This window comes from Bidens hawaiensis, unplaced genomic scaffold (genome assembly GCF_021521415.1).
Source record: "Bidens hawaiensis isolate Kalapana, Puna unplaced genomic scaffold, B.hawaiensis_p1.1 tig00002438_1, whole genome shotgun sequence".
In the NCBI taxonomy this organism is placed as follows: domain Eukaryota; kingdom Viridiplantae; phylum Streptophyta; class Magnoliopsida; order Asterales; family Asteraceae; genus Bidens; species Bidens hawaiensis.
The window spans coordinates 1,279,705-1,307,290 of NW_027491134.1; the positions used below are offsets into that span (position 1 = coordinate 1,279,705).

Genomic DNA, 27,586 nt, shown 5'->3' on the forward strand with positions numbered 1-27,586 from the left:
AATGCTTACACAAATATTTCAAATTTGATAAAAGTTAGAAGCGTTGATAGGGCTAGGGGTAGCATATCGAAAGTGTTCGCAATATTTTCTTAAATTTGAATAGTCAAGGAAAAAATAGTCAATTTGCTAAATCCCAAACCTTTTGATTATTTCCAAAAATGCCCTTGAAAATAATTTTGAAACCCGAATCATGTTTAAAATTGTAACTTTCATCCGTTTGACATTTTCAAGTCAACATATTGAACCCATAACAAATTCGATGATAAATCTATTTGCATTCTCAAACTTTTAAAAATACTCAGTTTCCTATTTTTGACCCGAAACAAATTTTGATCTAAATGTAGTTAACATACCAAACAATCTATTTACCAACTTTTGAACCATAAAAATCAAATTTAAGTTCCACAAAAAAACTCGAAACAATCCTTGATGAAAGAACCAAGAAATTAAATATGATAAACTTTGTTATGTCTGAAAGTTACTGGTATATACTATCCCTACATTTTAATATATATATAGTTTACTAAGTTAACCGAAAAATAAATAGATAGATTTAAAGCATACATTAATTTATAATTTATAAGACAATTTACAATAATAAAAATAATAATAGATAAATTGATTGATTTTTAAAAATGGATCGACTTTTAAGCATATATTATAATTTAGTGACTAAAAAATTATTTTGTAAAATGAAAGTATATATGAGAGTTTTTTTTTTTTACAATCTCTACAATATACTTTTCAATCTTTGACAAACATGGTTTGTTGTTGATGTTTGGATTTTACTAAGTATTTTGGAATATATAGTAAAATAATATGTTAATATTTATTTTTATAAAAATATATAGATATAATATAAATAGAGTATAAAAGGAAAGTGAATAATTATTGATTTATTACATATATTAGGATATTAGTTTTGGAAGGAAAATAAATGTAAAAATTAACCAAAAGATGACAAGTGTCCATAATTATTTTACTTTATTAGAATAGGAAGGTAGATAACAAAACCATCTCAATAGTTGATTTATGAACCAATATAAACAAGTATAGCGTTGTAAATCGGCGTCGTGGAGTAGAGGTGCATAAAAAACTCGAACCCGGAACCGGACCTGAAAAAAATACCCGGAACCGGTTTTTTCAATACCCGGGTTTTTGATACCCGAACCCGTACCCGACCCTACCGGTAGGGTACGGATAGGGTATGCATTTCAGTACCAAAACCCGTACCCGGAACCGGACCCGATTTATACCCGGTAATACCCGAAAACCGGAACCCGGTTTCTCCAATACCCGAAATCGGGTTTTTAAAATACCCGACTTATATCCGAAAATACATGAAAAATACCTAAAAAATACATGAAAATACCCCTAAAAAGTGCAACCTCTTAAAAAATCCAATCTATACCCGAAAAATACCCGGAAAGAAGCCTGAAAAAACCCGAAAAAACCCTGAAAATAGAGTTTATTCAATACCCGGAAATAGTGTATTCAAATACCCGGTTCTATACCCGACCCGAACCCGATGCATGGGGTATGGTTTTTAGAGACAATACCCGGACCCGACTCCGACTCGGGTATTACCAATACCTGGTCATACCCGAACCCGGGTATTTGGAAAACCTGATTTGTGCACCTCTATCGTGGAGTGTCTAATAATTTAGTAAAGTTGATTATTATGTGGAGCGAAGATGAAATAAAACTGTCCGTTATTCGAAGCCCAAGAGGCCCATTCTACGTTGCGTAATCGCACTACACAATAATCACTGCAACTTCTCCGGCGAGACACACAAACATGGTTCCGAAGAAACAGAAACAGCAGAAGCAGAAGTCATCATCATCTTCTTCTTCTTCATCCAAAAGCAAGCCGCAGTCTTCTACTGGTGGTGGTCCTAAGCTCCAAATATCCGCCCAAAACGAAAACCGCCTCCGACGCCTTTTACTCAACTCCGCGCGTTCAACTCCGCTACACGAAGACTCTTCTTCTAATTCTAATCTTACCAAGGCACAGAAGGCGAAGAGGCTACACTCCGTTTACGAGAAGCTGTCCTGTGAAGGCTTCACTGATGATCATATTGAACGTGCTCTCTCTCATCTCAAGGTATATGTATGTATGTTTTCAATTTCAGTTATCTTCATTTTGTAATTCAACTCATTGTGTGTTGATAGGACAAATGCAGGTTTAAACCTAGGGTTTTATGTACTGCTATTTGTTATATTGAAATTGGATAATTATTGATGTAATCATCTCACAGTTGACACAATAGGACTTGTGTTATGAAACATATTCAGATTAAGTTTTGATCACTGCTTACTTAACAATTCTTTCAACTTACTATTGTGGATTCATTAGGTTTCTAGTTATGCTGGTCTCAAATGTGTGAAAGGACTAATGCATATGCTGTATCTATACATTTTTTATGTTGTTGACATTCATGTTTATTGCTAAATAACCATAGTTATCAAAGGCACTAGGTGCACTCTAGGAGCATAAGCCTTGCCTGGGGCCTAGGCACAAAAGAAAGTGAGTGCCTAAGAAAAAAAAGTGCACTAAAATATATTATATTATGTACTAAAAATAATAGTATTCTTTATATAAAATAAACAAAAGCTATTATATAACATTTAGTATTATCTAATTAGTACCAAAAGTTCTAAAAGAGTCAAGATTCAAATGTAATTCCGAAGCTTGAATAACAAAAATGTTCAAGGTAAAGTACCAAAAGTTCAAAACATTAAAACCAAAAGTTCAAAAAGTAATAAATAGTAAAGGTTCAAATGATCATTATTCTTGATTCGTCATCAATACCAATAGAGGTGTCGACAACTTCAAGAACCGAGGGTCTAGGAACTAGAAGCGCATATATTGGGCCTTGCCTGGAAAATGGGCCTAGGCGCAAGAAGTGAGGGCTTTTAATAATTATGTAAATTTTCCGAAACGATTACAAGGAAACACTTCAAGTATTACATAGTTATCTCCTTCTGTTGTCTTTGTGGTTCTTGGTTTACAGTGCAGTTAAGACATGATATGATTTGTATATTGTTGTTAACTGAAGCAAATAAAATGGCAAGTATAGGTTCATAGTATATAAGGTCTGCAAATCTTTCTGTTTCTTTTGCTCAAAATATCAGAAAACTTGTCTGATATGTTCCATTTTTACTTGTTGAAAAGGAAAGTGCTACTTTTGAAGCTGCTTTAGATTGGCTATGCTTGATATTGCCGCCAAATGAGCTGCCCTTGAAGTTTCGCAGTAGTACTGCAGTTCTTCCAAATGACGGTACGGGCATTTCTCATGTACTTTAATATGATTTAAGTTTATTGATATTATACTTTTGTGCCTCATTAGGTGGCTCTGTGGGCATCATATCAACTGCACGAGATGACTGGGCCCCATTGCCTGACTCATCAGTTGCTACTGAACATGAAGTGGAAGAAATAGCAATCAAGAGTATAGTGCAGCGAAAAGTTGATACATTGGATTCTGTCCAGCAGTCTCAAGCGGATTGGATACGTCAATATATGGAGCAACAAGAAGAAGTGCTAATCAGATCATTTACCTTCTTATATAACAAACCTAATCATGTCATCTTTTTGTACAATATAATGTGTCACTGAAAATGCAAACTAATGAAGTGTTGTTCTGCATTATTCGTAGGATGAATATGAATCTTGGGAAGATGCTGCGGTTGAAGAGGTACTGTTGATGCTATATGTTGATCTGTTATGAGAAATATAAGAAATGATGGTTCTTATTATCCAAGTTCAGATCTTCGCATCACCTTATTACTTCCATCTTCCACTAACATTAAGTTACAGTTGTTTATAAAAGTGTTTAGCCTTTCAATCCCGTTAAAACATCTATCGTAATTTGCACACTCAAATCCAGCTACATGGCATGACACTTAAGTAGTATAGACTATTATGTGACCACTCAAATATTCTTTGCATTGCTTTCTCTTTTTAGACATCAGAGCCAAGAAGCTATGATATTATTCGAGAGGAATATCATAGTGCTCGGTTGCAAGCTATTAATGCCAAAGAAAGAAAGGATAAGAAAGGCCAAGAACAATCTGGTCAAGTAATTCGTAAACTTAAACAGGAGATGGCTGCCCTAGGTTAGTTTAAATTCATTGTTAATACGTTTAATTTCATTTCTCTGTATAATTTACATAATGTGAACACGACATGCAGGCATATCGGTTGATACATTAGCTGCAGAATTTGAGAGTCGTCAGCGTGCCATGGAGAACAAAAACATTGAAGCTGTAATAGGTGGAGAAGATGGTTGCATAGAATCTACTGTCGAGCAAGTGGGCCCACAGGATAATGAAAAGGTTACAGATAATTGCTCTACTGATGAGGTGTCGTTAAGCGTTCTCAGTCAAGATGCAGACGAGGACTCAGGAGATATTGAGCTTGGTGATATGTTTCTAGAAGATTCATCATCTGGTCAAGTTTTGCCTCCGGAGATTATGGAGATGCAAAAGAAGGAGAAAATGAAAGAGTTAACAAGTGAAAAGAATTTGGAAAAATTGGAAGGAATTTGGAAAAAGGTGATGCTTGCTTTCATGAGTTTGTTTTGGTGTTTCATATGGTGCTAATTACTCTTGATTTATGTCTATGGGGTGTTTATTAGAGGCGGCAAGAATGGGTAGGTTCAGTGGGTTGGATAATGGGTCAAATCTAGTAGTTTTTGGCTAGGATCACTAGTTGTCCAGATTTGTAAAATTTGTATTGAAAGTTGTGTCAATAATGATTACATAAATCATAGTAGTTCAGCAATAATCTTATTTCTTAAATATAGTGGTTTAGAAGGTTTTATGTACTAAATTACACTTTGGGCAGCTTTCGACTTGTTCTACCAATTTGACTCGCTTTCTTATTAGCTACTTTTTATCACACATGTTTGATACGTTAAAGAGAGATAACTCAAAGTTTCCGCCTCTAATGTTTATGGTTATCTCGCTCTATTTTTTTTTCTGGATTATCAGCTCCCTCATCACATTTTCTCATATATATAACCTTTTTTTAAACATATATATGCTAACCAAAATAATTTAGGGTGTGGATAGTACAAGGAAACAAAAGATGTTCATTGTAAATGCGTGGAACATTTAGGAACAAGTAGGTACTCAATACAATTTGTAAACAGTTGTTATAAATCATAGTCATTAGTTCATTACTTCCAGATAGAAGTTTACATAATGACTATCAGCTATCTCATGAATTTATGTATGCATGAAAACTATGATGCTACTCAGAGCACCTTTTCTTGTCTATCATAATTTAAATTTCTCTTCAAATACTGGTCTTATAATCTAAGTATCATATTCCATATAGGGGGAGCCACTAAAGATTCCTAAGGCCATTCTTCAGCTGCTTTGTCAAAGATCTGGATGGGAGGCACCAAAATACAATAAAGTACAAGGCACAAGAGATGGAAGTAGTTACAGTGTGAGTGTGATACGTAAAGCTAGTGGCAGGGGTAAGAATAGAAAAGTTGGAGGACTAACTACTCTTCAACTACCTACTCCTGGAGAATCATTTCAAACTGCTGAGGTATTCTGCATGATCCTTTTAATTATAAAACTTTGGCTTATGTATCACTTTACCATGTTTGCATTAGATTGTGATGGTTTGGATTTGTCAATATATGACTGTCACCTCTGTTTAACATGGGTACTTACACGAAAGCTACTGATGATTTTCTTCGCATTTCTTATATTTTTGTGTTTAGGATGCACAAAACAGAGTTGCTGCATATGCTTTGTATGAGCTCTTTCCTGACCTACCTGTACACTTGATGATGACAGATCCATATGCTTCACTTGTTCTGCAATGGCTGGAAGGTAACTTTTGGAACCAAAAATAGAAATGTTAAAAGACTTAACAATATTTTCTTTTCAAATTGAAATTACTATTAACTTTGGCATATGATCCAATAAGTGTAAAACTTGCAGGGGACTTATCAGGAGATGTGAAAAACACTGAAGTTGACAGACGGGCAGGCTTTGTGGATTCTTTGCTTAATGCTGATGCGTCTGATGCTGTTGTTTCTGAGGATCTATTGGATACTTCTAATTCTCAAATATCTCATGTTCAAGAAGATAAAAATTCAAGAGACGCTGGTATTGATAAAAATGCTGGAAGTATGTTTTTGGTTTGTTCTAGAAGAATCTATATTTTTGCTTGCAGAAGCCACCTGTTTTAACATGTACACTTCCTTCCATTGATCCATTTTGTAGGTACTGACTATCATAAACAGGTGGAGAGTTCTTATCTTAAAAAGCAACAAGAGAGTAAAAGAAATATGAAGAAGTATGAGGTTAGCATCTTACAGTTAGTTTAACTCTTTTGTCGGCTTGCTTTAAGATAACATGGTGTTTTATCAGTTATGGACTTACGGGTAACTTATTTTGTATGCATTGTTTTTGCAGGACATGTTGAAATCTAGAGCTACACTTCCCATTGCAGAACTGAAAGGAGACATTTTGCATTTGTTAAAAGACAATGATGTCCTTGTTATCTGTGGAGAAACAGGTTGTGGAAAAACAACTCAGGTGAAATTTAAAGCTTTGTTGATTTTAGTGCTTTGTCCAGTGTTTATTTTTGTACTTAATACAAGACAAACATTAATTAGTGTTTCAATGTAGGTGCCTCAATTTATCTTGGATGACATGATCGAGCAGGGGCATGGTGGGATTTGTAACATTGTGTGCACACAACCAAGGAGAATAGCGGTTAGTCAACAGTTTGTAATATTATGCATGCACATAGATTATATTATTCGCAAAGCTATTGTAATAATAGCACAAATTGACACATATATGACCTTTTCAATTTTTATTTTATAGGCGATTTCTGTTGCTGAAAGAGTTGCAGATGAGCGTTGTGAATCTTCGCCAGGTTCTAAAGATTCTTTGGTTGGTTATCAAGTACGTCTTGATAGTGCCAGAACTGAGAGAACAAAACTTCTGTTTTGTACTACTGGCATTCTGTTGAGGATGATTGTGGTATGCTTTTCTTTTAAGTAACTTTAATTCTACTTGAAGTTGCAGATTTTTATTTTAGTACTCGTCATTTCATGTGAATGCTTTACTTGTATTTTTACACTTATGTGATTTTACATTTATGTGGTTTGTCAAACACATATAACCTGTTGGAATTACTTTCAAACTAATTAGTCTGGACCACGCTTCTTTAACTGCTATAAATCTAGTATTTCTTACTCTCTGTAATTATCTTTATGAAACACTAGAGATTATACTAAGGCTTATGATTCAGTTATCTATAAAAGTTTCATCTATAACAGGAATCCTGTTGCTATAGTATCAGTATTATTTTTTATTATTTCATTGTCTTTTTCAATTTCAAACTGCAGGGAAACAAAAGCTTTGCTGATATAACTCATGTCATAGTTGATGAAGTGCACGAAAGGTCTCTCTTGGTGAGTTAGTGAGATTACAGTTTGTATATGATCTACTTTGTTGCTACGTCAGTTTTCATTTAAGTGTATGTCATTTAAATGCTGTTTTCTTCAAGGACTATTTCATCTGTTCCTCATACTATGAAATTAACATGGTTTCATGTTATTAACTTAGGTAATTACATTTTATGGTGTAATTAGTTATTTCTGATATCTTTTACTACCATATAGAATGTACTTGAAAACAGATGGGTGCGATTACAGTCTGATTTTCAGATGCCTTTTTTCTATAACTCTTCACTTTGTAACAGGGCGATTTTCTACTAATTATTTTGAAGAGTTTTATTGAGAAGCAATCTGCCCAACGCACACAACAAAGGCTGAAAGTTATCCTTATGTATGTTTAGATGAACAATGATTTTTTCTCATTTTAACGGTGCAATGTTTTACATACTGTGTTAATGAATTGATGTGTTTTGCAGGTCTGCAACAGTTGATTCACAACTTTTTTCACATTACTTTGGTGATTGTCCTGTTATACATGCACAAGGCCGAACACATCCCGTGAGAACCCACTTTCTTGAGGATATTCACGAAAATCTTGATTACCGACTCGCTTCAGATTCCCCAGCCTCTTTGAGATCTGATACACCAAAGCAAAAGGTATCTTTACCCCTTTCTTGCGTTAATAGGCCTGTAAATGAATTAAACGATCACGTATGGATCATGTTCGTGTTCGTTCATTTAACTTTAGCCGAACAAACGATCGAACATGAACAATTAAACGAATGGTGTTATCGTGTTCATGTTTGTGTATGCCTGTTCGCTAACAGTATAAAAGACCAGTCACGAGCGCAAACAAACAGACATAACTGAACGTAGATGAGGATGAACCAACATAACTGAGCTAAAACCAACTGAATGTAAATGTGAATGACAATGTGTCGGACCTAATAAGTTATTAAAACTAGACGAAATTGTAACGTGCCTAAAAGAGTTTAAATGCATATTAACAAACGAAAACGAACGAACTTAAACAAACGTAAATGTAAGACCATAATGAACGTAAACGGACGAACATAAAAAACTTGAATGAAAGAACGTAAATGACTGTTCACAAACATAAATAAACTAGCGAGACATGTGTTTATGTTAGTTTATTTAACTAAATAACAAAAAAATGTTTACGAACTTCCCGCCGGATGGTTCACGTAGTATTCATTGGGTCTATACTGTAAATGTTCCAAGTTTGAAGGGGTAAAAGTCGAAAAGCTGAAAAACTAGTCTCGTCATGCACACATTCCTCTTATCATTCTCATTTGTTTGTGCATGTCTGTAAAAATTGTCTCTTCGTTTTTATTCTTTTTAACATTAATACATGTGTGTCTCACATATTAATAAAATCAAATTTAGTAAAACATTGATAATTTCAGGGTGCAGTTGTTGATAATCACAGGGGAAAGAAAAACCTCGTCTTATCTGCATGGGGTGATGAATCTGTTTTATCCAAAGGTTATTCAAACCCGTATTATGTTCCAGAAAACTACCAAACATACAGCGAGCAAACACAGCAAAATATGGTAAATGCTCTTAATAATGCTTGAAAAATCTGGTAAATGTTCTTAATACACTTGTGTGGAGTTTAATTTTGCAAATTCTGTTACTGTCTGAACAGAAAAAGTTGAATGAAGATGTTATTGATTATGATCTTCTAGAAGACCTTATTTGTCATGTTGATGAAACTTACCCTGAGGGTGCAATATTGGTGTTTCTACCAGTAAGTCCTTTGATCAATTATGTTGTGATTTAATCTATTGTTGTTTATTTAAGATGCGCTAAATTAGTTAAATGTAACAGGGAGTTTCTGAGATTCACACATTGCTAGACAAGCTAGCTGCTTCTTACCAATTTCGCGGAGCAGCGTCTGATTGGATTTTACCATTGCATTCATCTATTGCATCATCTGAACAGAAAAAGGTGTTCTTAAGACCACCTGATGATATTCGTAAGGTAAATACACTATGTTTTAATGTTGGTTTTGGAACGAGTATATGATATAAATTTTACAAGGAGAATAGATCCTTATGTGATATTATTTGGTTACTTCCCAATTGTTATCAAGTGCATCAAAGATAAAATTTAAAGATTTTTAGTACAACATGCTTTGAGGTTAAAAAAAAGGTTGGAGAGACTATTTTGATAAGTTTTTGGTTAAACGAACTGAAAAATTTGCCGGCTCAGTTACAGTTCATGATTACGAGGACTGCCTGCTAACTGAAAACAAAAAAATAAAGTTACTTGTTTATATCTATATGTGTGTCTGTGCATGCTTGTATAAACCATATTTTTTACTACCCCCCAAGAAAAAAAATTTGAAACAAGCCTAATTGTGCATGTAATTTGTTGTTTCTCTTGGGCTCGCAGTTAAGTATTTACTTTACTCATTAGCCGCCATTGGGAGGAGTATTAAAATTTGTTTTAGGATGTTTTAACCTTTTAAGAATTTCTAATTTCCTGTCCACAATAAAGTCTATAATCATTACAACTTTCTCTTCATGCTTTTGGAAAATTATTAAGTGTGTGCATTTACATTTGAAACTTATTTGTTTAGAAGAAAACAGTTTATTGGTTAAATGAATAAGAAAATTTTGTTAACAGGTTTATCATTTTATGTTAGGTTAAAAAAATTGTCAAGCTGACACTACCTGTTAATTATCCATGAACACCTTTAAGCTACAGTTGTATCTGTTATTCTTAAATTTATCCTTATTAAATGGCATGTTAGTTTTCTGTCAAACATTCTGTATTAACCTTTGTACCAAGTCAAACCCATTTGTTTCATAAATGAGGTAGTTTTAATTCTAACATCGAACATTTATATATATTATCCAAATGATACATTGTACATTCTAAAGTAATCAATTATCTATCATCAGTTCTAAATCATTTGTTCCTAATGTTCATGTGATTGATTCTGTAAATTGCTCTTATTTTCAGATTATAATAGCCACAAACATTGCAGAAACTAGTATTACAATAGATGATGTAGTCTATGTCATTGACTGCGGTAAGCATAAGGAGAATCGTTACAACCCACGCAAGGTTTGTCGATTTTCATGTTTATTAAGTTCCACATTTTGTTAAGGAAAAATGTATAAAAAAACTTTTATGTTTTGTTGATGTCACCAGAAACTGTCAAGCATGGTTGAAGATTGGATATCTCGCGCTAATGCGAGGCAGCGACGAGGAAGAGCTGGTCGTGTAAAACCAGGAATTTGCTTTTGCTTGTATACACGTTACCGATTTGAAAAACTCATGAGACCGTTTCAGGTATCAATAACAATAATAACTTATCATAACTAAATGTAGGAATACCTAATGCACTCTTTTTTTGTTCGAAGCTTCCAGAGATGTTGCGGATGCCATTGGTGGAATTGTGTTTACAGATTATATTACTTTCTCTCGGTCGTATAATGCCATTTTTACAAAAGGTAACTTAAATTTGCAATTTGTTTTTTTATTTCTTTCACTAATATGTATAAAATTCTTAATTTATTTTGCTGTTAGGCCCTTGAACCTCCAACAGAAGAGGCAATTACTTCAGCAATCTCATTATTATACGAGGTATTGTGATTTCATATGATCTTGATTTTATTGTTTGATTAAATGTTAATTACATATGATGGTTTTAATTTTGGAATGTGGTTCAGGTTGGTGCAGTTGAAGGTGATGAAGAATTAACACCACTCGGGCATCATTTGGCGAAACTACCAGTCGATGTATTAATTGGAAAGGTCTGAACATCTGGTTTACATAATTGCACATAACTGTAATTTATGGGTGCTAATGGTTTATTTCAATGCAGATGATGTTATATGGTGGAATATTTGGTTGCTTATCACCTATCTTATCCATCTCAGCATTTTTGAGCTATAAATCACCCTTCATATACCCAAAAGATGAGGTTTTTTCCTTATTACTCAAAATTATATTTATTTTTTTTATGGGAAATTAAATGCATTATGAAATAATAAATGAAAGATTTAAACTTCAGAGGCATGCTGTCGAGAGAGCAAAGCTGGCTATATTGACTGATAAGTCAGGTGGCACAAATGATGTGGATAATGCAGATCGACAGTCTGACCATTTGATTATGATGATTGCATATAAAAAGTGGGACAAAATTTTACGTGAGGTTAGTGTAATATGGTTTTAAAGAATCCAGAACTATCAATTTTTCAGTACTCATTTCTGATCCAAAATTAAAGTTTTGTACTTACATTTGACACTTTCTTGTTGTAGAATGGATCAAATGCTGCAGAACGGTTCTGCAAATCATATTTTTTAAGCAGCTCTGTTATGTACATGATAAGGTCTGGCTATAATCATAAATAATTTATCTTTTTCTTCAAAGGAAAAGAGTATTGAGTATGTAATTAAATCAATAGAAATTAACAATTTTGACTCGGTAAATATATTCATTGACATGATAGGGACATGCGTGTACAATTTGGAACATTGTTGGCGGACATTGGTCTTATTGAGCTCCCGAGAAATTATCAGGTAGCGATCAAGTTCTCAACATGATTTATGAACATGTTAGAAGTAAAATTTATTTATTATTGAGAATTAGAACCTTCTTTTATAGATGACAAGATGGTTGCTAGGTTATAGTAAAGATAAAGAGCTAAATACCTTTTAGTCCCTAGGTTTGACCCAAATAACCATTTTCATCATTAGTTTACAATTGACTTCTATACTCCAATAGTTCCATTTCCGTACCAATTAATGTCTAGCCTACTAACCCTGTTCAAAATTTCTGTTAATTTTTCCAAAAAGACCAAAATGTCTGTAATAAAAATTAAAAATAACTTGAAAAACTAGTATATACATTTTATCATAGTTAAATTAAATCATGTAGGCCACCTTTAAAATAACTTACGAGGGTATTTTGGTCTTCTAATAAAAATTGGATGGGGTTCGTGGGCTGGACTTTACAAACGGTTGGACTATTTAAGTCAAATTTAAACTGATGGACTAAAGGAGCTATTTGGGTCAAACCACAAGGACTAAAACCATATTTAACTCGAAAGATAAAAGAAGATAAATATTATGGATGAAGATGATTTAATTATATGTTTTTCAAAGAAACATGAAAATATTGTATATTTTATGGTTTGTAATAGTTGGTATTTTCTATCCATCAGATTGGGGGCAAATGGAAAGAGAAACTTGACAGTTGGTTTTCAGATACTTCACAAACATTCAATGTTTATTCAAATCACTCATCAGTTGTGAAGGTAAGCTTCAATAACCATGATCAGTGAATTATGAAAAAATTAAGTTTAATAGTTTTTGAGGAAATAAACGTCTTTTAATCCAAAATATACATATGCAGGCATTGCTCTGTGCTGGTTTATATCCCAATGTAGCTGCAACTGAACAAGGCATCTCAGAAAAAGCTTTGAATAGCCTTAGACAATCCGTGGGTCCCACAATCGACGAATCGAATGTGTGGTTTGATGGAAGAAGGGTGGTCCACATTCACCCTTCGTCTGTTAATAGCAACTTGAAAACTTTTCAGCACCCGTTTCTTGTTTTCCTTGAAAAGGTATTTCAGTTCTTCATTCTTCGTTTATTATTCTAATGTTTTTCAAATCACAACGACCAACGTAATGTAATATACGTCTTTATATAAGGATTAATTTCATATATATCCTTACAAACATGAAGATTTTCATATATACCCAACCAAAGCTAAAAATATCATATATATGCCCAATTTTAAGACAAAATTACAGAAATTGTCCTTTATGTTTGCATCCAATTTCTGCGCTTGTCCTTTATCTTTAAATTTGACTTGATTAATACTTTATGTTTCTAAATGCTATACCGTTTACCCTTTAGCCCTAACCGAGTTAATTTTCTCGTTAGTCAAGTCATGTGCCTTGCACATGAGGGTAAATTGGCCATTTTACCTATTAACTAAAATCCTTTAATAAATAAACAACAAAAAAAATTAAAAAAAACTAATATATCCAAACTCTCTCTCTCTCTCTCTCTCTCTCTCTCTCTCTCTCTCCCTCCCCCCCACCACCACCATCACCCACCCCACGCCACCATCTCTATCTCTCTCAAGATCTGCCATGGTTGTTACAGCGAATGGTTTCGATGAGGCCGGCTTCCTCTCCATCGAGCCGGCATAATTGCCCCAGGCTCAAACGCGGTCGGCTTATCAGTTGTGAATGGCTCCTCACAGTCGATTCGTTCTTGAAGACCCATCGACGGCCAAATCTCCAGTTACGCATCTGCCACGACAATTAACCTAGCCATATTACAGATTCTGGAACAAATTATCTAAGCGATTTTTGAAATTAGGGTTTCTAGGTTTTCTTGATTTTGACTCAATTTGGGGAAATTGCGGTGTAATTGGAAACTAACTTCTATGAGCGTGATTGAGGATTAAAGACAGTGAATCGGAGATTTGTAATTTGGTAACTGGACACGTAGGGTGGCCGGTGCCGAGCCGGCATTGAATAGGCCTGGCGGTGATGGTGGCAGGTGTGTGCAGTCTTCATCCTCATCTTCATCGTATATACCTTCGTTGATGGAATCGATGGTGGTGACAGAGGGGTGGTTGCGAGGAGCCGAGGAGGGGGTTGGTGGATCGGAGGTGATGGAGGGCAGCAACGATCTTGCCGAGGAAGATAATGGTATGTTAATTTGGGGGTGTTAACTGGATGCGAAGATAGGGTTTAGCGGGTTCAACGTCTGACAATTATGGTGGTCATTGCACGACGGCGGTGGTGTGTTGGTGGCGTGAGGTGGGTTGGTGGTGGTAGAGAAGAGAGAATGATTTATATATGAAGTATTTTAATTAGTTTTTGTTTATAAATATTTTTAATTAGATGGTAAAATTACTAATTTGCCCTCATGTGCAAGGCACATGACTAGATTTAGCGGGAAAAACTAACTGAGTTAGGGCCAAAGGACAAACGGTGTAATATTTGGAAACGTAAAGTACAAACTAGATCAACTTTAAAGGTAAAGGACAACCAGTGAAATTGGTTGTAAACATAAAGGACAATCTCTGTAATTCTGTCCAATTTTATTGAGTTTTTACTTAATGATTATTCTACCCATTTCCATAATATTTCTTTAAACCTTATGGATTTGTCGACAATAAAGCAAGTAAACCGAGCAGTCATCTCTCCTTTGTTTTCTCATCGGCAGATAATTGAGCAATTGAACTTGTATGTTCGAATTAGATAACCGAACTCAAACCAGATAATGGAACTACGAATGATCACATGATATTTGAACGAAGCAATCTAATATTTTGATAAAACTATTGATAATGGGTAAAATAAAGTAATTTTAATTCAAAAATGAGTAAAAAAGTATTTAAGCAAAAAAATGGGTAAATAAAAAGGTTGAAGTTGAAGATGAGCATATTTGAAATTTTAAGTTTTAGAAAAATAAGGGTAAAATGGTCTTTTACAAAACTGTTTTTAATGAACTGGGTATGTTTGATATGTTCCAAGTTTGTGGTGGCATAATATATGAATTGCCCCTCATTCCATTTGGTGTTGATATTTATAGGTTGAGACAACAAAGGTGTTTCTTCGGGATACAACCATCACTTCACCCTACGCTATTTTATTGTTTGGTGGTGCCATGAACATTCAACACCAGGTATCCTTCTTTGATTTTCTTTGACTGAAACTGTCAATGATCCAACCGTTTATTATACCTTTAAGTGGCTTGCAATGGATTAAAGATTTATAGTTGCTAGTGCCGGGATATTGTATTTTGCAGACGGGTCTGGTAACCATAGATGGTTGGTTGAAAATGGCTGCACCTGCTCAAACCGCTGTCCTATTTAAGGAACTTAGACTAACTCTTCATTCAATTTTGAAGGAGCTAATTAGGAAGCCACAGGTAACATTTAACCCGAGCTGCAAATCGGTCAACTTTGTTTCTTTGACCCTAGCTTCTAAACCCGTTTTTATCTTTTCTTGTAGACTGCGAACATAGCCGAAAATAATGTCATTCAGTCTATAGTACATTTACTATTAGAAGAAGATAAACCTAAAAGGTAATATGCTACAACGGGGTAATTTTTAAAACCCACAGCTGCTATATCACAAGAGGCATTGAAAGATGTGGTCTACCCATTACGGATTCATGCATTGCGACAAAACACAATGGAGTAAGGGTCGTATAGGCGGTCCAAGTGTTTGGATTTCTAAACTACATTTTGGTAATATGACCAAATACGGAAATATAATGAAATTTATAAAATATGGGGGGTGTTGAATGTTATTTTTGTAGAAGGCGTCTTTGGTTGTATATTGTATGACTATGTGTATGCGTGCATCCTCGGAACAATTTCTTAGGATGTATGCGTTGCGTTGTTGTTATTGTTGGTAGGGATGGTAATGGGCCACATTGCCCTATATGAGCTGTATTAGTTCAATCGTTACGACATCCATTCGTCTGTGAAGTTAAGCCGGTGATAGGTGGGCTAATGTAAATATTTTTATTATGAAGTTTTATATCTCATTATCAACTTCAAGTCAATATTTATTTTTGAAAACTAGGCGGGTGTCCGCGCGATGCAGCGGGAAACACACACCTTGGTAATCATGTAATAAGTTTATGGGTGTTCGTTGTTTGATTTAAAATCGTAAAACCGTTCAAGCTGGTCAAGGCTTGATTTCACGATTGATTTTTTTCATTAACTTTTGGCCGGTCGTTTTCGGTTTTTGACGAAAACCCGTTGCTAACGGTTATGCCCACGCTTTAAGTTTGGCATTCATACTTTTTGTGAGTTCGTTACAAATTCGTACAACATTAATTTGAGTTGATTTTATTGCTTTGTTTTCGTAATGTGAGTTGTATAAATGGAGGACTGAACTTGTAATTTCAAAATTTATAAACTAAAACAGAACATGGGTTGTATTTTGATGTATATTTATGTGTTTAAACATTTTATTGATTTATAGTTACATATTTGAATTGTACATTAATGCTTTAGTGACTTGTACATTATAAACCGCACATCGGTATTGAATAAATTTTATATGGAAATGTCGAAAAAAATAAGTACGATGCATTGGTAAGCTCTGTTTTTCCTTAAACGTAATATATTTAGAGATATAGAAGAAATATAAGAAAATATATAAACCTGTCAAATACATGAGTAAAGATGAGGGGTAAAAGTTGTAACAATTTCTTAAATTTACAAAAGGTTAGTAAAGTTTAAGGGCCAATTTTGTAACTATTTTATAACAAATTAAATTTACGTAAAACATATTTTGTAGTGGACAACTTTACCCCTATGCTACATGCTTTAGTACATAAATCTTTGAATATTGTAAATTACTTAAAAACCTAGGGTCTTAATTTGCCCATGAGTGCTACATTATATATAGTATAGACGGATGGTCGTGCGATGCGGCGGGAAACGAAAATTCTAGTAATCATGTAAAAATTACGAATGTTCAAGGTTCGTTTGAAACCTTAAAAACGTTTAAACCAATCATCACTTTTGGTCAGCTGGTTTCAGAATGTTCAAACCATAGCAAACGGTTTGGTTTATGTTATATACTGAAAATTGGCCATATAAAACCGGGCCGGTCGGTAAACTTATTATTGAAGCTCAATGTGTGAAACCAAACCATTAGTAACGATTCAGTTTGAATTTTCAACGATTCAGTTTCAGTTTTCAAAGAAAAAATATGAACTGACGGTTTGACTTATTGCTTAACTTAGAAGCTGTTAAAACCGAATTGTGAACACCCATACGTAATATCCTAATTTTAATTGGAATAAACTATAGCAATACCATACACAAATTAAAGACAATAAAATGCTCATTTTTATGGTGTAATTTTCTTAAAAAAATATTAACATATGAAAAAGTTACGGCCGCTGAAAAATCGTTGGTGGGAAGTTGGTTAACAATTAAATTTAAAAGAAAAACATTGGTAAAGATGAAGGCCCAAAGTTGTAACTATTTCTTAAATTTACAAAAGTTGAGTAACTATTTATAGGCATATTTTTTAATGAACAAATTTGCCCTTATCTTACATGCTATATAATGTGTGCATTATGCATTATAAGTTGTAAATTACTTAAAAAAGAGGTGTCTTAATTTGTCCATGACTTATGTATTATATATAGTATAGATTAAAAAGTCAAATTTTATTTTGTGAATGTTGACCACCCACATGTTTTTTAATTCTTTTTCTCTATATTATATAGAACTAGGTTAAAAACCTATGTGTTACACGGGTTGGAAAATTAAAATGCTAAAATCCATATATTGTTTAGGGTTCTTAAAAACAAATGTATAACTTTTTGACTTCTAAAGCCGTTGTTACAGTTGTTTCTCTTCTAATTGCCCAGTACTTGTTTTTCTTTTCTTCAAAATAATCTCCGATATATAATAGACTCTGGTTTCTCATCAGCTATGAAGGTTGATAATACTAATAAAAACATGATATATATTTAAGAAACTTGTGTATGTTCCTACTCAAATATACAATAATAGCGTAAGTTAAAAAAAACTATATTTGTACTTTGAGTGGCATTTCATTTGTCTAAAATAAACTTAAAGATAATTTACCAGTTCACTATAACACCTCAGCTAGATTCTACTTTCTTACCACCATTCATATATATAATAAATGAATTAATTATCTTTATAAATACATTTGTTGTTCAATCAAACATACTCAACTTGTTTTAACTTTATAAATGCATCACTTGTTTAATCAAACATACTCGACTTGCATTGACCAGTGAACTATGAAATACCCATTTTGGCCAATGACCCGTGAACTATGAAACATATGATGCGCAAAAAAATATCAAGATGGTTAGAGATGCTCAACTTAGTTGCATAATCCATAGTTGAATTAATCAAAAGCAATACCCAAATGAGTCAATGCTCCAATACAACAGAGACAAATACAGTAGAATTCAGCTTTTCCGTACAAATATACATCAAACTAATCATAACAAATTACAACACATGATATTTTATTTTTGCATATACATAGATAAAATATCATGTGTGGAAACTAAAATGACTAATTTTCCCTTCAAAAGAAAGTAGGATGCCTTGAAAAACTTACTTTAAAGCGCTACCAACAATTGCACTTATGCAAAAATAACTTCATATAAAACTTGGTTCACACTGCAACAAAAAACTTATTAGTTTGATTCATTAGCATCAAACTTCAAGATACTTTTCTACAATCGTGTACTTTATAAATATAATCCTAACTTAGTAATTTAAGAAAAGAAAACATAAGCACACCCCACTACTATAGTTGATTATATGAACATGAGTCACTCAAAAGAAATCAAAACCTTCTTTTTGTCAAGAACTTTATTGTCAAGAAACTTAGATCCAATGAAGCCATTAACGTTTTTCTCTCAAATTTTTCCAGGCTTCACAATTGAAAAACTTCTATCAACATACTCTGAGTATAGATCAATTGGAAGTTGTTAATTGATAAATTAACAAATAGAAGAACAATTGTTTTAAAATTTTTTTATATTGATTAGATAACTATGCATATCTAGTCCGTAACACCTAAATTAAATATAAGTATAATTAATCCTAGTTTTCCATTCATATTAAGAAAATGTGTAAAATAAATCATAATTAAAAAAAGAGATATTTACTAGATAATGTAAGTGCAGGGATTTGGTGTCCGCAGCTGTTCGAATAGGATAGGGGTTGTTTAGTCTTTATATTAATGTATAAAGGCACATTCGCTAAGGATGTTTAGCGAATGGGCCTCATTCGTTAAAGACTAGACATATTCGTTAATGTAAGAGCTCATTCGTTACTACTGTGTAATGAATGGAGGCTCATTCGTTAAAGTAATGCCCATTCCCTAAGGATGTTTAGCGAATGGGAGGTCATTCGCTATGGGAAGCCTCATTCGTTAGTGATGTTAACGAATGAGAATGACTGCCTATAAATAGGCCTTCCCTAGTGAATGTGCATAGAGATCTGTGCCATATTTATCTAATGTAACGTTACCATGCCGGATTCTCTCCAGGATTAATGTATTGATCTCCATTAACGTATTGAATGAACACGAGATTTAACGTATCGATTTGCGACTAGATCTTGGCTCGTAAACGTTCGTATAACGTTTCTACAATTGGTGTCAGAGCCGGAGGTTGCTCGTGATACGCAACAGTTCGTGTTCTTAGTGTTCATCGGGTTTTAATCGGATTTAGATCAAATTCATTGATTGAATGATGAATCTGATTATATAATTGTGTTCCTGATGTGAATCCGAAGTTACGTAACATATTCTGATGGTTAATTATGATGAATTGAAGAATCCGCCATGGATGATCAACTTATGGTTTGATTCTAATTAGATCAGATTTAGTACTTCAATGACGAATTGATTGTTAAATTCGTGTTCCTGATCAAAATCCGAGCATACGGATGTAATTTGGTGGTTTATTATGATGTTTGGATGAATCTGCCATTGTTACAGCTTGAAGATATGAGTTTTCCTGCAAAATAACAGAATTTTCCGGCGATTCGCGTTTTTCTGGCGTCTACAGTAACTGCCAACAACCCATTCGTTAATTTTAAACTCATTCGTTACGGAGGCTTAATGAATGAGTACATTAGTTGGAATTTAACGAATGAAAACTCATTCGTGTACTGTTCATACGAATGAGGTGTTTAACGAATGGTTTAACGTATAAGACATTCGTAATGGAGATTAACGAATGAGACCCATTCGTTCAAGAGTAACGAATGTGGATGGATGCTGGACGAATGTGCTACTATTGTAGCGAATGAAGACCAGGATAACGTATGAGATTAAAAAAAAAAGAGTATTTTTGGAAATTTTTCTTAAACGAAATTTTTCTGGGATATTTTAAATATGAGGGATACTCTTCTGGCAAATTTTGGTGACATATTTTTCGGCCGACTTTTCATGCATATCGAGGGGCCGAGGGGGAGTAACCGCTTAAGTTAACGAGACGTTTATTGAATATATTTGAAGAATTGTTCAAGACCTTGCCTAATTTGTCAAGAAAAGGGGGAGATAAAACTTTCAAAGAGTTTAAACGATTGGTATCTTTCCTACACTTGCAAGGATTTCTTGAAAAATTACTGCAATTCGGGTGGTAATATGTGATTGCAAAGCTATGTTTGACCGAGTTCAAGACTGTGTTTGTTCTTCGATTGGTGATTGATTTGTTCAAGATTGAAACCTGACTATGTGGGATACGAGTGTCTGTCCGTTTACTTCTTTCTGAGGGACTTTCATCCTGACTATGTTGGCTACGAGTATTCGGCGGATTGCTTCTGTTGAAGGGGACATTCTTGAATGGTTTGATGTGGTTGAGGAATATACGGGTCTTGTTATTGGATTGAAGAATCTGATCGTTCAAGATTAATTAACAAAGGTTGGAACTCTGAATCATATGCCCAAAGCATTAGCGCGTCCTAACGAATGGGATGTCGAGGGGCTTCAAAGTGTTATATTTTGGGATAGACGTTATCGAGAGAGTGAAGACCGTTGTGAAAGATGTGGAATGATCGGGTTGTTCATGAAGATGTGTGACGAGGTTAAACGTAAGGATATTTTTACTTTACCGGTGCGACAGATAGCCGATGACTTACTGCTAATTGATTCGTTTGATCGAACCATATCATATGCCAGTTGGATGATCGGAATGATCACCTGGACATACTTATTTGAGGGGGAGATCTGATACGAGTAGCTACAAGTTGTTGGTTTGCTTACAAAGAGTTATATTTTGTTTGTTTGCACAAGTCCGAGAATCATCAGTCAAGGGGGAGGTTGGTTGTACGACTGATGATATGCAGTTAAAGTATTCAGTTAAAGTATTCACAGTTAAAGTATTAAACTTTAACGTATTCGACGTTAACGTATTCGACTTTAACGTATACGTCGTTAACGTATTCTATGCTAAAGTTTTCGACGCTAAAGTATTGAAGACTAAAGTATTGGACGATAAAGTATTGGATGCTAAAGTATTGGAAAGCATTCGACAGCTACGGATAAGGGGGAGTCTGTAAGTGCACGGATTTGGTGTCCGCGGCTGTTCGAATAGGATAGGGGTTGTTTAGTCTTTATATTAATGTATAAAGGCACATTCGCTAAGGATGTTTAGCGAATGGGCCTCATTCGTTAAAGACTAGACATATTCGTTAATGTAAGAGCTCATTCGTTACTACTGTGTAACGAATGGAGGCTCATTCGTTAAAGTAATGCCCATTCCCTAAGGATGTTTAGCGAATGGGAGGTCATTCGCTATGGGAAGCCTCATTCGTTAGTGATGTTAACGAATGAGAAGGACTGCCTATAAATAGGCCTTCCCTAGTGAATGTGCATAGAGATCTGTGCCATATTTATCTAATGTAACGTTACCATGCCGGATTCTCTCCAGGCTTAATGTATTGATCTCCATTAACATATTAAATGAACACGAGATTTAACGTATCGATTTGCGACTAGATCTTGGCTCGTAAACGTTCGTATAACGTTTCTACAGATAATTTCTGTATGGATGGAGAACAACTCTAAAGAAACTTGGCCTTATCGATTGAATCAAAACATTTATCTGCATATGATAGTAAGATTAAATTATATTTCATCATTCAAGTAGTTGACAATCCAGTAAATAGAACCAATAGATCTAGTAATTGAAGTAAAAACAAACTAAATTATGTTGCTTAATAAAAAATGAGCAGACACATACGCCCTATTCCAAGAAGTTTTTGAAAAAGCCATCACATTCAAAAGTGTGCATACAATAAATGGATGCAAAAAGGAAAAAAGACTAGACAACGTAATCGAAACATACAATCAATCGACATATGAAGGCGTTATTCGAATAATTAATAGGTTGTTATCATATGCTTCAGTCGGAAAATACATATTTGGGGTATTATTATATTAGTGTTTGCATACAATAAGAATAGGGATTTGGGAGAAAATAAAGATTTGATAACTTGTTGGAATAGGATTTGTGGTATGAAATTTGCATACAATCGAAAAAACAGAATGGGATAGGGATTTGGGGTATGAAAATACAGATTTGGGATACGAAAACAATATAAACATGCACGGGTTTGAAAACATACCGATTTGAAGATCCAGATTTGGTGTGGAAACAATGTTGAACATCGATTTCTATCTCATTAGGGCTTGCTAAGGAAGGTTTTAATCTTGTTAAGGAAGGTTTAAATTGATTTGTTTTAATTAGAAAAATTATGAATTAAAGGTTACAAGATAAGGGTGCCACTTGACCAGGGCCGTCTCCGAGGATTTAAATACCTTGGCCGAGCCGAAAAAAAGGCACATAGCCTTAACGAGTAACGAAATATATAAGCTAATTTTTTTAAACGAGGCTTAATGCTATAACAATAAACATAGAAAAATATATTATTAAAATCAAATACCATAATAATTATCGATTAACCAATGATCGTGAAACTCTCCTAAGTCCTAACATTGGAAAAAAAAATAGCTTGGTCTTTGGTGGCTAGCTTGGTTAACCATGGAGGAGCCTGGTGGTTAACAACGAACCAGCAGTGGTGGTCGGATGAGTTGGTCGTTGTTCAGCATTCGCAAAGAAGGAAGGAACCAAAGAGAAATTTCAATCGACCGCTATTTCTTTTATTTTGAATCGGGTTTTTATTTATTTTTTTTTAGTTTTTAGTTTTAGTTTGGGCCTAATAATTATAAGATGGTAAAGAACAATTCATATTTTATATGTTTTATATTTTTAAATGTATAGATACAAAAAATTTTGGCCCATAAAAATTACGCCCTGGCTGACGGTTCAACCGGCGCCACCCTCCAGCCGGCCTTGCACTTGACACAAAAATAAGCCAATTAAGTTCCATGTGGCTCAAACATCATTTTTGTTTATTATAATAAATATTAACTATCTTTAGAGCCGGACAGATAGTAAACCGGTTTGCTACTCGAAACTTCAAATAATTAATTAAAGATACAATAAAGAAACATGTTTAAAACATAAACATACTTTCATAATATAAAAAACTATCATCTTGTTAAGCAAAAGGAAGACCATTCAGTTAAGGATTTTCGTACATATAAAACTATCAACTCTAACCATTAACCACTAAACAAGCAAGGACAACAAACAAGTAAAATTAAGTCCTTTTTTTCTTATTATTGTTTTTTGAACCCAAGTCCTCTTTCTTCTACGTTTTATTCATTTCTTCAATTGTTGATCTGTTTTGGTTAATCTCCTCCTTGATATCATCAACATCCTTTTGAAAATCCAAACTTTTGATCAAGAGACTCAAGTCTCTCAATTGCCTTGCTTCTCTCGTTGCTGAGACTCCTGAAGAAATTAACTTTGGAATGATCTCCATCAGAGCAGCTCACATACCTTCCATAAATTAAACTTGCAGGCTGTTTCCTAGTGGGTGACATAAGCGATCGTAATTGCTTCATCCAGTGGAGGAGCCACATACACCACACCGGGTTCGGCCGAACCCGGTCATTTTCCTGTTTTATTTATAAGTTATTGGTACGATTTAACGAGCAAACCTATTCAACTATTCTTTTTCAATGAGCGAACCCAATATCACGAAATCTCCGGAAACATTTCACCGTTCCCCGTCGAAAAAACAAAGACTTGAATTTTAGAGAGAGAGAATAATGTCGTTTTCTTCAGCTAATTTGTCGTCGTTTTTGTGACATATTGGGAATTTGTTATAATAGTGATATTGCGTTTTATTTATTTGGCCGAATGACCGACTAGGCCCATTAGGCCAGAAAACTGACGACGGAAAAAATCGATTACCGAAAAATTCCGAACCCACAGGAAAAAATTCCTGGCTCCGCCACTGGCTTCATCCACCGCCATGGCGCCTTTGATGACTGAAGTGTTGGGTGAACTTGTGTGCTAAGTCATCCCAGCCTGTGATTCGCCTTGTCGGCAGGCGTTTGAACCAGTTACGAGCGGCGTCCACTAGTGTTAACGTGAAAACATGGTACCAAAGGGGCATGGTCCACCCCGAGACCATTCCAGCAGCGATGAAGGTCTGTAAGTGGTCATCTAGATCAATCAGACCATTATACTCCTACCGTTGGCGGGATCTTTTGATTCACGGGTAATCCTACTTCTGCGATCTTCCTGATGAATTTGGACTTGTTCGCCGAAGTTGTTGGTCTATAGGGTTTAGAGAAGTCAATGTTGGCATCATGATGATACTCAATGACTTTATGAGGCGTATCGTGAGTGCTTGCCCTCTTTTGAATTTCCTCCTAATCCTGGTTATCTCTTAACAAGAAGGCCGTGTGGTGCGAGCGCTGGACCCGACTTTGGTTCCCCGGTTAGGTTCTAGCTCGTCCGCCACGTTGAGTTCGGACAGAATTGGATTCCGTCGCTTGATGCCACCGAGGGGCAGACTCATGTTAGTCTTCCTCCTAGTCTTGGTCATCCGCCTCGTTGCTGCTCAAGGCCCTGCTAAACAGAGTCTGGGTTGAACTCCAGATGAAAACTTCTATTGCGTCCTTGCCAAGAGTTTTTCTTGCTCCACTTCCTGCCATGCCATGACGCTTGGTGGTAATGGGGTTTGTGGTTGCTAACGTGGGCGGAGTCTGGTGCTAGCAGTTACCGTAAAATGGGGCGGATGGTTGGACGCGTTAACGATGTCCTCCGCGTTAGTTATCGTGGTGTCTTGCACCGAATTCACCCTTTGCTAGGTGACTGACGTCTGTCCTGCCGTAGGGGTAGGTGTTTTACCACTCATTTCAACCGAGAAGATGACGATTTTATGAATGCTAGTTCTAGCAAAACTGCATGGATGGCGCCAATGAAGAAACACCGGTTTAACACTCGGCCTAATCACTTAGTCCTTAGGTTAACACCTAGTATTTCCCATAGGGGTGGAGTATAATCCGACTGATCTGAGCGTTTTTTCACCTACAAAACAGAACACAACTCGTTACGAGAAAAAGAAGGGGGGTCTTTTCGTAACACCCTCCAGCGTGAGAATCGGTACAGGAGCCTGAATTAATAATGAATATAAATTGTCGCGGAGCACGAGTGAGTGTTCTCGTGTAGAACTTTGGATCTTTTTATTGTTGGAGGTTGAGTGATATTTATAACCGGATGGGAGGAGAGAATGTGTGGGTCGCTTGCCATGTCAGGAATTCCACCAATCGGAGGCCTTACACGAGCCCAGGGAAGTTGGTGGATAAAGTTGTGACTGATGATGACATTTGTACTACGTAGTACTATTGTCAATGTGTTGTCAATCCTTCATTGGCTGAGCGTAGGGCTATGCAACGGTTCCGAACTGCGAGAACCGAACCGGAACCGTTAAATGCTATATATAAGACCCGGAACCGGATCGTATTTTAATGGTTCCGGTTCCGGTTCGGTTTGGAACCGAGTTAAACGGTTCTTGTTTAAACAGTTCTTGCCAGAACCGATTCTCAATTAAAATTTAAATATAACATATTAGAAGGTGCAAGAAACAAGCGACGACCCATAAAATAAAACATAATCATATCAACATATTATATTTTAATGAAGGGGATTGAGAATAGATTAGAATGACTCAAAATATTTCAGAAAACAATTATTGTTTAAAACAGATTTAGGACCATGCAAGATGATTATCATTTATGATATTGTAAGGGATTAAATGTATCCGGGGAAGTGAGAATATGGGTGGTCGCTCGTACATGGAAGTATGAAAGCCTACTAAATAAATAGGATTTTAAATATAATCTTCAAAGGTTTTACCTAACCCGATTCTAGCGGTTCTATAACTGGAACCGTTTGTTCTAACCGGAACCAAACCGGGAACCGTTTTCACCCAAATTTAAGAACCGGAACCAGACCTGAGATAAAATAATACGGTTCGGATCTAGCGGTTCGGTTCCGGTTCCCCGATTCTTGCGGTTCGAAACAGCGAATTGCTCACCCTTAGCTAAGCGTCCTTTCAACAAGATACTTCCTTTTTGCACCATATCTAAAAAGAGCGTCGGCGTCACTATTTCCAAGGCGTTACGGAGTGTTTGGCGCCTGGTCAGTGTTGCAAAAATCCTGACTAGGCACTGTTTAATCCCCGATTAATCGCTAGGCCCCACTTCACTGATTAGTTTTGGAATGGTAGGCCAATTAATCAGTCAATGGTCAAATACAGCCAAAATCGGGTGTTTCGGTAAGATTTCGATCAAAATCAGCGGTTTTCGGCGAGATTCTGGCCAAAATCAGCGGTTTCCATTGAGATTCCAGCAAAAACCAGCGGTTTCTAGCGAGATTCCGGCCAAAATATGTTTGTGTATGCATAAAACTGAAAATCACATATAAAAATGTGCACGTGTATAAGTAAAACTAGAAATTGTACATTAAAGTCCGATCCGATTAATCCCGACTAATCTTGATTAATCCCGATTAATCGCTAGTCCCCATCCCACCGCCTGACTAGCGATTAGATACTTTTACAACACTGAGCCTGGTAGAATGCTTATCGACGCTTTTGTCTTTTGTACCCGGAGCCAGACTATTCCGTCTGCGAAAGCCCACGTTGCTTATTAGGTAGGTTTAAGACCATACATCTCCGGGCAATAATATTTTTGGTGTTTAGCACACACACCGCATCGGTTGGCCATTGAAGATTGAAGATGTGAGAATTTGAATAATGGAAAGTTTAGGGTTTTTTGAACTCCTTTTAAATAACAGAATTATATATCTATATTTTTTATATTAAAAGACAACTTATGTAGTTTGCCTAATTCAATCATTTGCCACAAGTGTTTTGCAAATATACATTTTGGATCCTATACTTTATTATAGGTTTTATTTCATTAGATTTTTCACTTTTGTCACAAAACTTTCGTATATATACTTTTTGGCCCTAAAACTTTATTTACAAACTTTATTTCATCAGACTCTTGTAACCATTCTTTGCATATATTTCGGCTCTTGAACTTTATTTAGAAACTTTATATTTCATTTCACTTTTGTCATATTTCACATATATATTTTCGACCCCTTAGCTTTATTTACAAACTTTGGTTTATTAAACTTTTGCCATAAAAGTTTCTCATATACATTTTTTGGGCTTTCAACTTTGT

General features: G+C 35.1%; 1 protein-coding gene across 2 annotated transcripts; it reads left to right on the forward strand.

The window, feature by feature from the left end:
- Positions 1-1,798: 1,798 nt before the first annotated feature.
- Positions 1,799-15,564, forward strand: LOC143619438 (DExH-box ATP-dependent RNA helicase DExH7, chloroplastic). 2 transcript variants are annotated; one of them, XM_077091370.1, is made up of 33 exons: positions 1,799-2,104; positions 3,176-3,281; positions 3,351-3,541; positions 3,660-3,698; positions 3,969-4,119; positions 4,196-4,557; positions 5,345-5,563; positions 5,742-5,853; positions 5,965-6,153; positions 6,250-6,329; positions 6,442-6,564; positions 6,658-6,744; positions 6,859-7,017; positions 7,386-7,451; positions 7,742-7,827; positions 7,913-8,093; positions 8,864-9,010; positions 9,106-9,207; positions 9,288-9,440; positions 10,428-10,532; positions 10,620-10,760; positions 10,832-10,921; positions 10,998-11,054; positions 11,141-11,224; positions 11,296-11,394; positions 11,485-11,625; positions 11,733-11,803; positions 11,924-11,993; positions 12,638-12,730; positions 12,829-13,041; positions 15,033-15,125; positions 15,249-15,371; positions 15,455-15,564. In XM_077091370.1, exons 1-33 carry the CDS (start codon positions 1,799-1,801, stop codon positions 15,530-15,532), a joined length of 4,317 nt encoding a protein of 1,438 aa, XP_076947485.1. In that variant the 3' UTR covers positions 15,533-15,564. The 2 variants fall into 2 exon arrangements, with proteins under 2 accessions (XP_076947485.1, XP_076947486.1); XM_077091371.1 differs by having other exon boundaries at positions 5,965-6,132.
- The last annotated feature ends 12,022 nt before the right edge of the window (positions 15,565-27,586 follow it).